At 35.2% G+C, this 18,782-nt stretch overlaps 1 protein-coding gene across 1 annotated transcript; it reads left to right on the top strand.

Annotated features, from left to right (window-relative positions):
* Positions 1 to 688: 688 nt before the first annotated feature.
* LOC132565579 (transmembrane channel-like protein 7) lies at positions 689 to 18,385 on the top strand. The gene is made up of 16 exons (XM_060230224.1): positions 689 to 708; positions 5,797 to 5,878; positions 6,476 to 6,548; positions 7,282 to 7,454; positions 7,669 to 7,802; positions 8,246 to 8,393; positions 9,923 to 10,026; positions 11,770 to 11,845; positions 13,069 to 13,167; positions 13,699 to 13,827; positions 14,807 to 14,884; positions 15,590 to 15,703; positions 15,865 to 16,070; positions 16,624 to 16,803; positions 17,138 to 17,216; positions 18,326 to 18,385. The coding sequence occupies exons 1-16, from the start codon at positions 689 to 691 to the stop codon at positions 18,383 to 18,385; spliced, it is 1,755 nt and encodes a 584-aa protein (XP_060086207.1).
* The last annotated feature ends 397 nt before the right edge of the window (positions 18,386 to 18,782 follow it).

Genomic DNA, 18,782 nt, shown 5'->3' with positions numbered 1-18,782 from the left:
ATATTTACAATATACTATTACATAACAGTTAATGTATACATGTACCTCTTGTTTTTTCTTTGGAGGAGGAATTATGAAAACAATGTATTTCTCAAATCATTAATTGCTAAAAATACGATATGCTGTTTTATATTGTGTTTTGGAATAGGCATCATCCTCACATCAAAAATATCCTGACATGTCGGTGCAAGATTCTGGATTTAATGATGAGGTAAGTATACTCTTTGTTGTACAGTTGATCAATATAACTATAAGCATCACACAATTACCATCATTTATTCAATAAATGCAATAAAATAATAGTTTTTATGTATGAACTTACATTGTTTTCCAAAGTTTTATTTAAACAATAATTTGTATATATAGAGGGAAGATGTTGTCAAGAAACCAAGAAAATCCCATAAAAAGCTTTCATTTGAAAAATATTGTGACAAATTTGTATCAGAATTTTCTCAAAATTTAGCTGGAATCTGAAAGATATTAAGGCCATTAAGGAATGTGTATAAATATGTATATATGAGCAAGTTAGATATCTGAATTGCAGCCAATCATAAGGAAGATATCCCTGGCCAAGACTTTGTCAAAATCTATAGTTACTGGTAGTCTGCAAGCTCATCATTCAAGGACACAGTTCATTGAAGGTCAATATGAGAGGAAGATGACAGAACCATCGAAACTCCGGGAATTTATGGGATCAGAATCTCTAATGTAAGTATACTATCTTAAATTTAAAATGAATCTCTTCTTTGGGTAATAAAACCTCCCTAATGAAAGTGAAAGTGCAGAGCATTTGAATTCAATTAGTGTAGGAAAGATACTTTTTTTAGGGATGGGATGAGGGTTGGGGCAAGTTCTTTGAAATCCTGTAGTAATGATTGGATTAAAGGAAGAAGCTTGGAAAATGGCATAAGTATTTCCCATTCTTCAAAAAATTGGGAAAATATTGTTACAAGAAAATTTGACACTGTCGAGGAAAACATAACATAAACAAACCCATTTCAGACAAGGGGAGAATGTGCTTGATTAATTACCTGAAGTATGATGCCGACACCAATCTGATAAATCATGTTCTCCCCAGCAGAGCAATTCAGAATGAAAATTTGAATTAGCACTTTTTATTATTCCAAGGATAGACCTGAAAAATAACTTCTTATCAATTAAAAATGTAAGAGATAATCTTACGAATAAATCATCTATATCACTTGTCAGGTTATGACAAGAGCTATTGCACAATACAGTTACCAACCAGGTCATGTGGATTTTCTCATTACAAGAACGATTGCCATTACCCCGATCTGTGTTCGTCAACAATTTCTTGATCTGCAGTGAAATGTGTGGCTAAGCCCAGAACAATTTAGTTTGATTTTTGCATTATGTCTGGTGTTAGCCCCCTGTGGCTTCTGAAATGGGTTGCCTGGATGGATGATTTTTATGCACCAGCCATCTCCTGTGTATGATACATAATTAATGATAATAATTATTATTATTACATTCTTAACAGCCTGTCAACACATAAAAGGTCATTAGGGCCATCAAACGTTAAAACACACAGCAATCCAATAATGAATGATGATAGTTTCATATGAATAATGAATATGTGTGAAATTATATAAATTCTATTTTTCAGAAGCGAATTGAAAAATATTATATAAGACAATATAAGTCCTTATTGACAAATTGATATGAACCAGGAAAATTCTTTTAAAATCCAGGAAATGATCTGGAATTTTGTGTGTTGAAAAGTGTGGGAACTCTGAATATAGTAAACTCTTTAAAATCCTACTCCTCCTGTAGGAGTGATTGGAGTTTGGGGCAAGAAGAATCAATGAGTAGATTTGGTCCAGGGTTAAGGGAAATCAATTTTGAATAAACACACAGGGTCTTGGCCCCCTTGGACAGGAAGGGCAGGACTCCATAAGGGAAAAACAGCAGATTCTTTAAAATCCTACTGCAGCCTGTTTGGGTGAAGGGAAATCAGTTTTGTACAAATGATGGGTCTTGGCCCCCTAGAGGAAGGGCTGAATTGCGGAAATGTGTTATATCTTTAAAACCATTGAGATTCCCACCCCATAACCACATATAGCATTGCTAGGCATCAAAAGATAAACTCAATCATGATGTAAAAATTGGCCCTGGGGTGTGCCCCATCCCTAGAAACTAAGTTTCTGGGTAATATATTTGAAACGTTTGGGATCTCCACCTCATAACTATATGTAGCAATGATGGGCATCAAAAGATAGACACAACCAGCTGAAACAAGGGTGAAAGGGTCAAAATAACAACCTTTTTCCATTCATTTTCCATATTTTGTTATTAAAACATGGAGTATAAAACATGTACACAAAATTGGATAGAGGCACAGGATCAGAAATGTTAAAATACATAATGCATTTCTTACAAGTTTGCGTTAAATGACTCCCTTTTTTATTTTTTATTTTTTTTTGAAGATGTAAACCAATTACATGTATCATTTTATAGCAATAAGATCTCATAGGAATTTTGATATTGGTGCAAGTCTGTCAATATTTACTAGAGTTACAGGACTTTAAATCCTTACAATTGAATATTGCTTTATGAGTAAGAATTTGTTATCATTAAATATTCATTATAACCAGAAAAACCACTTTTGAAAATTTTCAAAACAAACTGAAACACAAAATTGTAGGCAATTTCACATCATAAAATAATGATGCATCCTGACCAATAAAGGAGAGGATAGTTCTGTTTTGAATAACGGGAAAAATACAGCTGTTTTGTGACAGGTGCCTGGATGTACTAGCCGATACTGACACCAAAGATTGTAGTTCAGGAGTATATTTTCTCCTCAAGTATATTTTCTTGTCAAATTCATGATAATCATTATTAATGTAAACATGGTATTTCTTGGAATATCATTAACCTCAATTCTAAGCCACAAAAGAGGCTTAATTTACAAAAATAATCAGCGGTTTTAAAAGGACACCAATTTTGCAATTAAAAAGGGATTTTTGTTGATTCTCTAAAATCATGTCCGGGACTGATCAATTATCACATCATCAACTGGCTGATCCTCCATCACCTCAACATGGACTTGTCCTCCATTATGCCATCAACTAACTGGTCCTTCCAACACCTCGACAGGGGCCCGGTCCTCCATCAACTCAACTAGGGCCTTGTCTTCCATCATGTCATCAACGTGTCTGGTCGTCAAACACCTCGACAAGGACCTGGTCCTCCGCCATGTCATCACAAGACTGACCCTCTGTCATGTCATTGTAGGGCTGGTCCTCACTGATGTTATAGATATCAAAATCTGTAATAAGACTGTCAAATTTCTTCCTGGAATGTCTGTTGCTTTCTTGAGAAGCTGTTCATGTTTTATAGAATGTTTAAAGTTAAGTCACTTTTCAGCTAGACTCTTAATTGCAGTTAGATCAGAATGCCTAGCCTAAGGACATAATCAAATCAACCCAGGGTGGCCAGTTAACTTGGTTAATCAAATCAACCCAGGGTGGCCAGTTAACTTGGTTAATCAAATCAACCCAGGGTGGCCAGTTAACTTGGTTAATCAAATCAACCCAGAGTGGCCAGTTAACTTGGTTAATCAAATCAACCCAGGGTGGCCAGTTAACTTGGTTAATCAAATCAACCCAGGGTGGCCAGTTAACTTGGTTAATCAAATCAACCCAGAGTGGCCAGTTAACTTGGTTAATCAAATCAACCCAGGGTGGCCAGTTAACTTGGTTTCACAAAAACAAAACCCCAGTTTGATTTGAACTTACAACCCTGTAATCTCTCTGTATGGATTCCTTCCTTCACTCCATCCAATGGGACACTGTTCCCACTCATTATTGTACATCACACAGAACTTAGTACTTACTGATCAAGAGACTTTAGTAAATATGGGAGCATTTCATTCTCTAGGGACATGCTAAAGTCCCCATCCTTTCCTGTAACAGTGTGTCTTGTTGTTCTAGTGGAGACATCCTAGGATCCAGCGGGACAAAATGATTTGGAGTCCAATTATCTAACCACATATCATTCTGTGTTAAGGCCCACAAAACCAATGCTGTTTTGTAGCCATTTTTCTTCCTGTTTTCAGCTTCCCTTGGTAATATAACACAATTAAGGTCACATTTTGGAAGATCAGCACCACATACATAGAGATAATATTGCAGTTCAGGAAAGTTGCAAGTGCAAAAAGTTGTCAAGTACCTATAAACTTTATTTTCTCATATTAATTGTCTCTTCTGCAAAAATTCATTCTTCTTGCTACAGTTGGTGTTATTTATTCACCTGGTTAATACATGTCAGAGAACATTGTGTAAGACTTTATCAGATGTTTAGCATCTTTGCTAGACAGATGAATACCCGTAAATTACTGATCCAATCATAAATACCATATTGTTCTATTCCTAGATACACTTCAACAACTATTCTAGGTCTCATTTCTTCGTGGGCAAGCTCATCATCTCCAATTGTCACAACAATCATGATCATGGAAAGCAATTTCAAGTTGCCTTAATTAGTACAGGAATTTATTATCACTGAGTTAATCAATCGGCAACAGTCCCAATGCTACTTTGTCAACTGTATGCTTGTTGTTGAGAGCGTTAATACTCAAATCAACCCCAGCCAATGGACAACTGTTCATGTACACATGATTTGCAACTATTTAAAGTTATTAACCTTCTGCAAGTCAAGAAGTTTTCTGAAATATTCTCTCCTTGTTTCCCTCCTATTCAGTGTTTGAGGCATAGATTCATCAACATTTGTATCTGATTCTTGTGTTTTCATTCCTGGATCCGTGTTGGCAGTTTTCAGATACTAAGTTGTTTGTGTCGAAGGCTGGATTTCTTGAGGCCGTGTTAATGCTTTCCTGTGAGACTTCTCTTTTCTTCTTTGATTGCGGTGATTTTTTTACAGCCATCCGTTTGATAACACTGTGTTTCTTCAATTTCCAACGTAATATTTATTTTAGCTCTCTTGCGCCACTTTACGACATTTAAACAACTAATGCAAAAACAACTCAGCTTTCTTGCTTTGATAATATCATTTCTAACTTCACCGAGTGTTATAGAGAGAATAGGAAAGTTTTGGATGCCAAATAACTTTATACCAGTAGTTCCATCACAGAAATGACATATGCAAACATGGTTACCAGCAACCCACCACACTCGCCAACATCTACCCCCAACGTCAACCCCCAACAAGCTTGACTCTACATCTCCAACATTCTCTAAAATTAAGTGCAAGCCATCTACAAACGATCACCTTTGCTGGAAATTCTAGACCATTCCACCAGGAAACAGGATCGCCTTCACATCCCACAAAGACGGAAGCTTTCCACTTTCCACTTGGAGTATGAGCTCTGGAGAGACTACACGGTATTTTTTAACATAAACAGATTTAAGGACCTGAGCAGGGTAATTTCAATCGACGTTGATGCCTCAAACAATCTTGACATTTGAGATGCCGTATTAAGGTCACTATTCATAGTTATTATCATAATTATACAAGTTTTCCATTAAATTTTCAATCAGTAATACTGATCAACCATGATACCAATGCCACAAAATGTGTAATCCTATGGCTTAATTGTGCACTTAAGGTATTGTATCGTGCATGTGTGCAGAAAGTGTATTGCATGGTGTTCGAACAATGTATGCACAATGTTTTTGGTGCATTGTACAATACAACTGTAGATATTCATATATATTTATTCTTATGAAACTTTGATGGCTTAAGTAGTTTCGTGTCATATGATATTGAAACTGACACAGTATTATAGAAAATTCTTTATTCTTCATTCAACAGAGTTGATAGATCAAAAAAACTACAGAAAAAGAATGTACGTGCCCATATGAATTTTCTAACTCTCCTAATTCACGATTTCAAGGTAAGTTTTTCTGTTCTAGTAATTTTGTAAATAGTTATTTTGACCAATTATTCATCCATTGATTGATTAGTTGATTGAGATTTGATTGGCTTATTGAATATAAACATAAACTTTATTTATTTTCCAATATTTGTGAAGTAAATTTTTCCAAATTACATAAATCATGCTTGTTGACCCTGCTGGAAGCATGTGAGGGGTCTGACTGTAGGGGAACATCGGTACTCGAAAACCCTTACCTTTTCAAGTACCTGGTAGGTCTTGGTGAAAGGCAAGTGTTTAAACCCTGTGCCACATGACCTCCTTAATTGATTGATTGAATGATAGATATTTGATTGAGCATATCGGATGGAATTGATGTATTGTATACACATATGATATGTAGGTAGAAGATGAATTGATAAAGTGTAGTTTCTTCTGTTGGAGTGAAGTTAAATAACCACATTATTACAATGTATTATGTGCTGGAAAGAGCTGAGAGCTTTTCCTGGACACTCTCAAGTGTAGACAATATGACGGATCTGTCTTAGTGTGGAAAATGATGCTGTCTGTTCCAGATCATTGATTGGTTAATGCTTAATTGTTATCTAACCTTTTTAGGCCTGGTACAGACGATGGAAAAACAAACGTTGGGAACTACCCCTCCTCAAAAAGTACATTGAAAGGATAGAAAGTAAGTCATGATATTATTTTCTTTTGAAACCAAAAAAAAAGTTAGTATTTTCTACTTTATGAACAGTTAAAATGATCTCACTATGATAAACGCTGCTTTAATGCACATCCTATCAAGTTTGAAATCATTTACGTTTAAGAAACAATGAAGATTATTTAAACAGCTTATTCATTTTTTTTTTTTTTTTTGTCTGATTTTACATTGACGTATCATACATCTGTAAATTAGAAAACTTGAGATTTAATAGATTAGTCGGTAAATACATGTATATATAATTGATGTTTGATCATGGCTTTCTGAAGAAATTTGTTTACCAACAAGAATTGACTGAATGGATCTATAAATTTTTATTGTGAAAATAATGGAAGTTTATACATGTAATTTGTATGTGGAAAAAATAAGCTATTATTTTTCAACAAAAACCATAAGATATGTCAAGTAAATCACTTAGCTTGCATTCTGGCTTGTGTAAAAAATGACTGTAGACAAGCTTTGATCAGTTTCCTAGCAGTAATGAACAATAATAAGTGATACAGGCCTTTTAGGTCTCTTGCCTTAGACTTTGAGCTTTTCTATGTCTCATGGGTGAATCCAGTGGCTCATTTCAAGAAAACAACATTGAAAGGGACTTCAAAATGTTTTTAAATACTGAGAGTCTCTTGACTGATTAAAAAAGCAGTGGACACTAAATGATAATGGGATAGAAACTGAAGTTTCCTATTTACTGTTGTAGGTAACTTTGGGTCTGGTCTGGGTTCTCTGTTTGTGTTTACACGCTGGATTCTGTGTCTGAACTGTGTACTGAGTTTACTTTGGATCTCCTTGGTCATCCTACCAACAGCTATTACATTCACCTACCACCACGTTACAATGGAATTCAACTTTAAAAATCTGCTGGATGGCAGGGTAAGAGGTCAACAAGGTCAATGTCAAATAAACTTTGTGATCTGAAGACTTGGGTTAATGTTTTTAAATTAGTCTACACATTAATTAAATTGGGGTTTTTTTCATAGTAAATTATTTTGTGAAAAATAATGTAATTAAACATTTGAATTATTATTTGTTTTGCTATGTAAATGCTAGAAGTACTCAGATAGTATAAGCATTCTGGTAATTGCAGGGAGCAGTAGGGCAGTCATGGCTTTTCTTTGGAAAATACCAAGAGAAAGTAGGTGATGATTACTGGTTGTCTGTGGCATACCTTTTCCTCCTCCTTTTCACCTACTTTGGCAGTCTGCTGCTGGTTATGAGAAGGTATAGATTTTACGGGATCCCTTAAAAAAAATTTAGAGAACAGTTGTAATAAGTCCTGCAATGATGTTACATAGAGCAAGAAAATATTAGAATAATTATCCATACAAATTTCAATCGCCCTACAATGAAATATTTGGGGTTTTTTTTTTCATGTTTTCTCTTAAAATCTCTGACAAGCATAAAAGTCATCACCTAGAATGATCTGAGATGTAAGTTGCAATAGGGAATGAATGAATTAACTAAGGTAAGGTATGAATCCTATTTGAAAAATTCACCAGCTTCAGAAGAGAATAACATATTGGAAAATTTTTATATCAGATAATTTAAAGATAATAAATTTAGAATTTGGCTTAAAGCAATTCACATAAAGCATTAAGCATGTTACACTGGGCCTAAACCCCTTATATCTAATTTCTACATCAGATAAATGTTGTGAATTGTAGTATTGGAGAAGCTAGCATGCCCACATCTGCCTCCTCAAGCCAGAGCCAGAACAAATTCTCTCTTCTTCTGTTTACGTCCTGGGATCACTCCATCACCAATGAAGAGGCAAGCAGTAACATGGTGCAGGGTATAGCTAGCATTATCAAGGTACAACATTTAAAACTTCTCATACAAACCTGTTCTCAGAGCAGCTAGATAGAACTATTATCCTATGTACAATATTTCTACAACAGCTTTAAGAAAAAAAGGACAATTATATCCTATTGTCAATATCAGATGACATCACTGGCCACAGATTCTTTGCACCTCCAGATTTTTTTTATTTTTTATTTTTTTTTTTTTTTGTGGTGTTGAAGAACACAAAATTGATTCACTCTCCTTATCACAATTAGCAATTCAAATTGATACCTTTTCATTTGTACCCTGTGATCTTCCATTTCTTTTGACAAAGTTTGTTTAAATAAATTACCTTGACACATTTTTGAGGTCAATGAAATCTGTCATTAGATGATTTCAATGACTTCTCAATATCCAAAACGAAAGCTGTATCTAGGTCAAAGCTCAAAAAATAAAAAAGAAAATACATTTACCTAAAGTCCACATCTGTCATTGTTAAGAGTTGAGTATTAGGAGCTATTTCTAGAAATTTGTTAAAATTGATTAGATGTGTCCACTTTGAATGCCGATGTTAATGTCTTTGTGATAAACATTGATTCTATTTTCAATGAATATTGGATACCAGTTGAGTGATGCAAGCCCATTGGACCTCTTATTTATTCAATTTCTTTTTCAATATATAAATGAACTTGATATAGTTTCCATGGTTTAGGGAAACAATTTTGAGTAAATACATTTCAGTTTTGTGATTTCACCTGAGTATTGTAAAGTGGTATTTAGTTTGGGATGAACACTAAAGGGACATCACAGTAAAATCCTTATTTTTGTTCTTGATTGTATGTGTTTTATACATAGGTATGTGCGTTTCTATGCTTTCCCGATATTCACAGTCGAATTCCAATGTCTAGCTTGATCACTTCTGTGGTTTGAGAAATATAGTGCTGATAAGGTCTAACAATAATTTCAAAAATGAGGCAGTTCATTTTGTATGAACACATGATGGTGGGAAGAAATCACAACAACAGTAGTGACAGTCGGTAAAATAACGTTTTTCAACACCTGGTTTTGTTCAGTAAATGTTATTTGTCAATTCAAAATAACAAAATAAGTAACATTAATTGCCAACTGATTCAGGCGGGAAGCCATTTTTGTTTTTCAGGTGACAATGTTTTGTGCACATGTGTTATCGTATACCACACAAAAATTAACATATCCAGACTTAATAAACAGAAAAGGTTTTCTTTTTATGATTACTAATTGACCTCTTTATTTTTCATTGGAAAAGAATTGTTCTTCCATGATGTCACTTTAAAGTTACTAGATTAAAAATCTTTAAATAATTTCTTTTGTTTTGTTCAATATTTGCAACAAATTTAACAAACCTTAATTTTAATGTTATGAAGATACTCTCATGTTGGACAAATTACAGAAAACCAATGATAAAAAGATAGTTCGATCACAACCAAAACAGAAATGAAACCTTGCACAGATTATGTATATATAGTCAGAACCCTTTAGACTTGCTTCTCACCTGCTGTCGATATTTGATTTGTTAACAGGACAACCTGTACGAAGTAAAGGCGTCAGATGCTGAACGTAACCGCAGTGTGAAGGAGAGACGAGGCATTTACTGTCGACGAGTCCTGGCCTGGTTCTGCACCATGTAAATACACAGTACACTTTTGCTGCATGTCCTGTAATTGGTGTCCTCAGTTGGTATAAGTATTGTAACCTTTAGATGTTATTCACGAGTTTTAGTTTAACAATCATTGACGTTTTATACAATATACTGAGTAGAAGACAGGGAAAGAATATCCCTGCTGTATCACACATTTCCTAAGTGCTGACTAGTTGCGGGACATTCCTGCAATTGAGCATGATTATTCTAATGTCTTCTGTTAAAGGGTTTTGGACACGGTTTTGATTAAATTCAGTCACATCATCATCTACATAGCACCACCACTCAGATGGCACAGCTCAATTACTTTCCGATACCTGTTTATAGGCAGTCAAAAGTACATGTGCTCATTACACATGAGTGAGAAATTCAATGAGGCGACCAGTCACATGGTACATGTGATGTCACAGTGTTACTTTTACTTATCTAATATGTAAACAGTAGTGTATTAGGCAGACACTTTTCTATGATCCTGGCTTTTTGTGATGCCTTAATTTGGTTGAAAGTAAATTATCTTGCTTTAACTAAACACTATATATTGTTATACAAAAACTTGTACACAGGTGCCATTGAGCTGGACTAGGTGGGAATGTTAAGGAAAGGATACCAACATTGTTATTTTCTGATCATGTTAAAATATGAATGTGGCAGCTACAGCAGCAATTAATTTTATAGCATGATTGTGGTCTTCCTGAACATGTGTTTGCAGGGGATATTGAGTTGTGCTCCGTCTGTCTGCCCCTACGAGGGCTTTTTCCAGTCTGTAACTTCAAAACCATTCAACTCAACTTCACAAAACTTTAGTAAGTTAGTGCCATAGTTTTGCCTTTTGCTATTGAGGACATCTCATGTTCTGTTGCCATTTAGTGTTAACTTTAACTTCAAAATCATTTCACTCAACTCTGCAAAACTACCTGCATATATTATATTAGTGCTCTAGTTAGTGCCCAGTTACCATGGTAACAGATATCCCTCATCACAAATTTCAGTTTTTCAGGACCAAGGCTCTAAAACCATTCAATATGATTGGTCAAAACTTTTTACACTTACTAAGCTAGTAGTATCTTTTGCTATGGGGAAGTTCTCCATTTAGATACTTTTTCTGTTACCATGGAAACAGATCTGCCAAAATACAAGGATTTTTCCGACCAGTTCTCTTAAACTGTTCAAGATAATTACCCAGTTCTCAAAACTTTATACAGGCATCAAGCTAGTACTCTAGTAGAAGTTCTCTATTTCAATACTTTGTACAGGCATCAAGCTAGTACTCTAGTAGAAGTTCTCTATTTCAATACTTTGTACAGGCATCAAGCTAGTACTCTAGTAGAAGTTCTCTATTTCAATACTTTGTACAGGCATCAAGCTAGTACTCTAGTAGAAGTTATCCATTTCAATACTTTGTACAGGCATCAAGCTAGTACTCTAGTAGAAGTTCTCTATTTCAATACTTGCATTATCTTTTCTGAAGTTAGCTTTATACTGCTTAAATATTCCAAACTGTTTCCTTTAATAAATTGGAAGTCTTCATAGTCTGTTAACTGTTAAGATCCATAGGCCTCTAATGTAAATGCCTTATTTAGAAAATTAACAGTTGGTGACCGTTAGCAACTCACATGTGTATTGAAAGCTAACCACAGGTCATAGTCTGTTTGCTATTTACAGATCTAGACCTCCATTTATGGAATATGCAAAATCTATGTTATGTAAATAAATGATTTTTTATTTTAGTCTGTTGGTTGGAGGTGGATGTACACTGATTGTTTTCCTGGTCATTTTCAATGTCTCCAGTGTCATAAAACAACAGGTTTGTACCTTTTTTTTGCGTTTACAGATACTACAGGGATGACATCTTGTAGATAGAATAGTAATTTGATCCTTTTGTGTATATCAAACAAATCTAATGGTGACATAACAGTATCTTTGCTGGCTTTGAAGATAAAAACAAGATCAGAAGAAAGTGGAAAGATTTTTATTTATTTTCTCCCATTTAACATCTTTGGCTATTAGCTAGCTTGTCCTGAAGTGAGCTTATGCCATTGTGAGTGGTCCATTTGGCATCAACTCTTCCATTTAAACAATTTCTTCTCAATAACCAACCAACCAGATGTCATGGTATTTGACTGGTGGATTGTCAGGATAAAGTCTGACAAAGTTTGCAAAAAGAAGTGACCTTGACCCTTATTCAAAGTCATAGGGGTCATATTTAAACAACTTCTTCTGACTAAACCAAAGGCACAGATTAAAGCATGGATGACAGTATGAAGCCAGTATAAGATAATCTTCATCCATATTCAATGTCACAAGGGTCAAATTTTTCAAAACGTTTTAAATGACTTCTTCTGACTAACCAAAAGGTGCAGGACTATGGTGTATGGCTGACAGGTTTCTAGAAATAGTGACAATCAACATTCAGGGTCACGGGTTAAATTTGTTTAAAGATTTAGATGGCTTCTTCTGACTTACCAAAAGGTGCAAAAGCATGGTGTTTGGATGATAGGTTCCCAGGATGAAGCCTGACACAGTTTGAGAAAATTCTGACCTTGACACATATTCAAGGTCACAGGAGTTGAATATGTATTTGTTAAAAGCTTAGAATAACTTTTCTGACAAACCTCAATGCTCAGAAGCATGGTATTTGGCTTATAGATTCTTAGGATGAAACCTGACAAAGTTTGCAACAGAGAAATGATCTTGGCATTTATTCAGAGTCACGGTGATCAAATTGCCAAAACCTGTAAAAGAGTTCTTCTGGTAAGCCAAAAGTCCAAATAGGTTATTTGGTAATCAAGTGTTTCTAGGTCAAAGCCCGACAAATTTGAATGTGCCCACTTTGAATGCAAATGGTTTACGTCTTAATGTATTTGTAATAAACACTGATTCTAATGAACATTGAATACGCAGTGATGATGCAGGTCCATTGGCTCTCTCATTCGGAAATGACTTTGAGTGACAGTCGGTTGTAATAGTTATGTTACTAGAGAATTTGAGACAATCTCTGAGGACAGTCTGTATTTGTTTATATTTCAGGAAAGTGTGGGGCTCTCAGAAGACAGCATAGTTGTTGTGTACAGCACTCCAATCATCTTTACACTGATCAATGTCTTGGTGCCTTTATGTATCAAAAAGGTTAGTTGAATGTGTATCTGTTACATCATCTGATGTGGGATAAAAGATATGATACCTGGCAATGAAGCATGATGGGACAAAATGTTGTCAAACTTGCTTGAATTAATAAATATGACCAGTTTCAAGGTCAATATTAAAGGGGATTAAATGTATTCAGATTTTAAATTGGACTTCTGTATTACCAACAGGCCTGTATATTGATATGATGAGCTACAAATTGTTCAATAAATGACCATAACTTTCAAGATCTTAAGGGGTCAGATGTGTCAAGTCTGAAAAATCAGCACATAACTGATATATGATACATATGTACCTGTAAAAATGGGATAATCACCAACAGCATATTCAGCACTTCCTGCAAAATCTTCTTATACAGGCTGCACAACAGGTGAGAGATTACCAGCCAGTCTGTTTGTAACGGGCAATTGTATCTCTGCAGGTGAATTGGCATTGTAAACTTACACCAAGTTGAAGTGACAAATTTTTAGTGTCTAACCTCACAATGTAGTGATGATATAAAATGTGCTGCAGTTACCCCAGATGGAGGATTATCATAGTGGCAGAACAGAGCTGTACATCACACTGGCACGAGTCTACTTCCTGCGAATGGCCAACCTCTTTTGCCTGCTTATATCTCTGTATACCAATATAAACTCCCATGTAAGTCTATAACAACTCTTTTACACTACTGGTAATGCATGAGAGTAACAACTCGCACACAATAAGAACTTCTATATACTTGTATCTCATGTGTAGAGTATATAAACAACTAAAAACTGAAATACAGAAAAGCTCTCCCATACTCTTTTACAACTTGATCTAAACCTATAGCCATCAATCCACCAAAGCAGCAAGTCCTCGCACACATATAATACTATATAATACAAACTTTAGTGGTGACTTTACTTTAACCTTTTCATCAGAAAGTAAGCTCTCCTGACCAAAATTGGATTGCCTTCAACTTGGTGCAGTTTCTGTATCTCGTTTATATAGCAATTGTTACAGTAGTGTAAAGTCATCATTAAATTTCTTAAAAAATAGGTAAATGTTTCCTTGTTTGCCTATTTATTAGCCAAAAAGTGATAATGCACTGAAATTTTATGCCACTGAATCGGCAAGTTTCCAGTTTTATATACCACACTTCTATTACATTTTTATATGCTGCAGAGGCAGTCATATATTGGCGTCATCTCCGTCCGTCCATACGTCCATTTCTTGTGAACGCAACTCCTCCTAAACTAATCTTCAAATTTTCACGAAATTTGCTCAATGTCACTACTACAATGGGTAGATGTGCATGAAGGGGCAATTTTTCCGTTCATTGATTTTTGTAAGATTTATGCCATTTTCAACTTTGAATCTGTAGCTTGCTCTTAGTGGAGCTTTGTGAATGCAACTCCTCCTAAACTAATGATCAGATTTTCATAAAACTTGCTCAATGTCACTAATACAATGGTCCTATGTGCATGAAGGGGCGATTTTACGGTTCATTGATTTTTGTAAGATTTTTGCCATTTTATCTTGATCTTTATATTTTGTGGCGGCGTATATTGTGTCCACAGCACTCTCGTCTTATAAGTAGGAACTCTTTACACTAAAACAACCTTTTACCATGTTTGTCACATTTTTTTTACAACAGATTGAAGGTGGTGGATGTCTTGGAACTGTCATTGGTCAGGAGATCTACAAACTAGTTGTCATGGATACCATCATTCATGTAAATTTCTTTAATTCTTAAACTGTGTTGATGAAAGTAACATTATGAAAAACATGCAGCAAGGGAAGGAATTGATTGTGTTTCAGGAATAACAGAATTAATACTTAATTGAAGCAGCATTTTAAAGGTTGTCATAAATATTTACTCTGTAACCATTAGTGTGACCTACACAACCATTAAACATAAGCACTCTGTAACCACAGATGTGACCTACACAACCATTAAACCTATTTACTCTGTAACCACAAGTGTGACCTACATAACCATTAAACATATGTACTCTGTAACCACAGATGTGACCTACACAACCATTAAACATATTTACTCTGTAACCACAAGTGTGACCTACACAACCATTAAACATATGTACTCTGTAACCACAGATGTGACCTACACAACCATTAAACATATTTACTCTGTAACCACAAGTGTGACCTACATAACCATTAAACATATGTACTCTGTAACCACAGATGTGACCTACACAACCATTAAACATATTTACTCTGTAACCACAAGTGTGACCTACACAACCATTAAACATATGTACTCTGTAACCACAAATGTAACCTATACCACCGTTAAACATAATCTGTAATTACAAGTGTGACTTACACAATCATTTAATATATGAAAATGTGATCTCTATACAAGTTTTCATAACCAGAAAAAAGCATTCTAAAAGTATTGTGTTTGTATTTTCAGGTAATATTCATCACTACTTCCAAATTTCTACTTTATTTCTGGACCAGAAAGAAGTCCGAGTTTGATCTATCATCAGCTGTTCTAGTCTTAGTGTACAGACAAGGATTGGTGTGGGTTAGTGTTGGTTGTGTGTACTTTGATGTAGGAATGTATGTGCATGCATACTCTGTGTTTGCAGTGAACAATTATAAGTATAGGGATGATTTTGTATTTTCATGTTGTAAAAGAAAATTGTTGTTACTTGTAGACTACATCAAATACTATATGTGTTGCAGGTGGGGACAATAGCTTGTCCATTGATGCCCGTTGCAGGTGCCATTTCTTGTCTTGTATTTTTCATCACAAATTACAACATTGTTCGGTGTGTGTGCAGGCCACCCTTGAAGCGGTGGAACCAGTCACGTAATACCAGGTTTTTGATGGGATTCCTTATCATTACACTTACTGCTGTCATATTGCCTATGTCTGTGGTCATTGGCAGGTAAGATGTCCTACTGTTCTACAGAATTAAAACTTATTAAAATGATTGAATAACTATGGAGTCAGGATTTACAGTATAATAAATGTAGTACTCTGAGTTCACCAGCAGTCATTTTCTTTGAAATTGCATTACTGTAATTCACTTAGATTTTGTTACAACTTAATTTCGTGAAAATACTTCTTCAGACATATTCACAAATACATGATTTCACAAACGGTGATCTAGAAATGACTTTAAATTCACAAATGATGGGCTATTAGATATATGGATCTAATGTCAGTAACTGAATCAGCATGGATGTCATCAAGACTTATTTCAGTACAAGTAATCACGAGGGATTTGTTATATACAGGAAGTAAAAGTAATTTGAAGTATAACTTGCATAAACAATATAAGAATGATGAACATGCTTGTTATCTTGCTATTAGTTGCCGAGTCTGTACAGGTCAACTGTAACCATGGCCCATGTTTTGAATCATAAATCCTCAGATATATTCATTAAAGTTAACTGTATACATATGACAACATACTCACAAATGCTTTTCTCTGCCAGTCGGGACTTAATCCATTTAGGTCAGACCTCATCCCCTCATCGTTTCTGTGGACCATTCGCTGGGGGTCGCCCTACTGATGCCTACAGACGTTTTGTTGCCAAACTTGACAGCTGGCCAGGCCTGGTGCTAAAATGGTTGGGCTCCGATATTGTCACTATCCCTCTAGTCCTCATCATCATGTAAGTAAGAGAAAAAAAACAGGTTTGGGATTTTTCTAAATTCCCCTTCACTCTCGAATTTTGTAAAGCAAATCCACTTATTTAAACAGAAAATGTTTCAAAATCTATAGATCTTTGTTTCCTCTATCAGGTCAAGCACCTCTGCCACCAAGGGAAGTGCAGACAAAATAGATTTCCCTTCACCAAAGGATGCTGTTGACCAAATTGGTCAAACCCCTTTATCAAAACGAACAATTTTAGATGTTCATATTACAATTTCTCTTAGGGTATGATGTATCTCTTTTCTACTAGTCCTCAATCACTCTGTAAATATAGAAATTGTCTTAACTTACAGAGCAATACTGAGCTACCAGCGAAAACTTTTATCTGGGGAGAAGCATTACCGTGTCCTGCTCCAAGCAGAGCTTCAGCAGGTGGGTATAATAGTAGAAGTGACTTTGAATTGAGATATGCAGGTACTTCAGTTAACATTTACAACCATTGTCAAAAGTTAATATTTTGTAAAAGTTAGGATGAACTATTATATATTGATACTATTTATTGATTTAAGTTTATTGTATCTATTATGATTCAGTATTTTTATTGCCATTAATTTCTTAATTACTTCAAATAATAAAGTTTCATGTGCAGTGTCACAGTGAGTTCCAGATATGTTTCATATTTCTACATTAAGAATGATGTTGCCAGGGTAACCGGGTCATAATACATATGTTTTTATGTAACGGCTGTAACTCATCAATCCTCTGATCAATTTTACTGATACTTGGTCAAGTGGTGTAATTTATCAATGGCTGTAATTTGACACATTAGTTGTTTCTGGAACTGTTTCTATTGAGACATGATTGTGGTAAAAGTTGGTATGTAAGGACATTTAGGGAAGGCAATTACCATGGTACCATGGTGTCATTTGGTTTCTATGGTAACCACATAAGGTCCATGATATGAGCAGTCTTTTCCAGACTGCTCCTAATGTTGTGGACTGATTTCAATGAAACTACACAGGGATGTTAGGGACTATGTGTAGATGTGCAAATGTGCCACAGTAACCAGGTCACTGTGCACAGGTTTACATATATGTATGCAGTGCCATAGCTCTAAGCCCTTTCATTGATTTCATTTAAACTTGATCAAGTACTGTAGTAAATTATAGTTTATAATTTGACATATTAAGTGTTACAAAGCCATTACCATGGAAACACATCGGAGGCTTCTGATTGGTCAGAAGTAAGATATTACTTATTTAAGTTGATAATTGCTATAATTGGTGGTTGTATTAGTCAGTCATCCTGGCGACAGTTCTAGTGAATAGTCAGGTCTGGGCCAAATAGTCAAATAAAGAGGGGAACAAAGTAAGTATTTTTAGTTCTTATGGAGTATATGTAAACAAGAAAGAGATAAGCAAAGAGGAAAATGATATATGTAGTTTTGCTGTTGCTTTGTTTTGGGGATATGAAACTAGTTCAAAGATATGAAAACTTTCAGCGTTAATAATCACGATAAAAAATTATTTTGGTTTTCATAGGAGAGAAAGGATAACCAGGAACTCATCAAAAAGTTACAGGTGGTTGGTATAGATATGTGATGGTAGTCCAGGAACTCATCAAAAACACACAGGTGGTCAATACAGATACATTACAGGAGACAGTGAAACCAGGAACCTGTCATAAACACACAGGTGGTTGGTATAGATATGTGATGGTAGTCCAGGAACTCATCAAAAACACACAGGTGGTCAATACAGATACATTACAGGAGACAGTGAAACCAGGAACCTGTCATAAACACACAGGTGGTTGGTATAGATAAGTGATGGTAGTCCAGGAGCTCATCATAAACAAACAGGTGGTCGGTGTAGATATGTGATTGGAGACAGTTTAAAGAGGAACTCGTCATCAAAATACAAGTGGTTGGTATAGATATGTGATGAGAGGCGGTATAACCACGATCTCATCAAACCCAACAGCTGGTCGCTATAGGTA

Source organism: Ylistrum balloti, unplaced genomic scaffold, assembly GCF_031769215.1.
Source record: "Ylistrum balloti isolate Yb309-2 unplaced genomic scaffold, AGI_CSIRO_Ybal_v1 Utg369724, whole genome shotgun sequence".
In the NCBI taxonomy this organism is placed as follows: Eukaryota; Metazoa; Mollusca; class Bivalvia; order Pectinida; family Pectinidae; genus Ylistrum; species Ylistrum balloti.
Note: the sequence above shows the minus strand (reverse complement) of the source record. Positions and strands in the feature narration are given on the sequence as shown.

Excerpts from the sequence above, each read along its gene's own strand:
- LOC132565579 (XM_060230224.1), top strand. The coding sequence starts at position 689 with ATGGGATCAGAATCTCTAAT. Across the intron at positions 15,704-15,864 it reads ACAGACAAGGATTGGTGTGG|GTGGGGACAATAGCTTGTCC; the intron begins GTTAGTGTTGGT and ends TATGTGTTGCAG. Across the intron at positions 16,071-16,623 it reads ATGTCTGTGGTCATTGGCAG|TCGGGACTTAATCCATTTAG; the intron begins GTAAGATGTCCT and ends TTTCTCTGCCAG.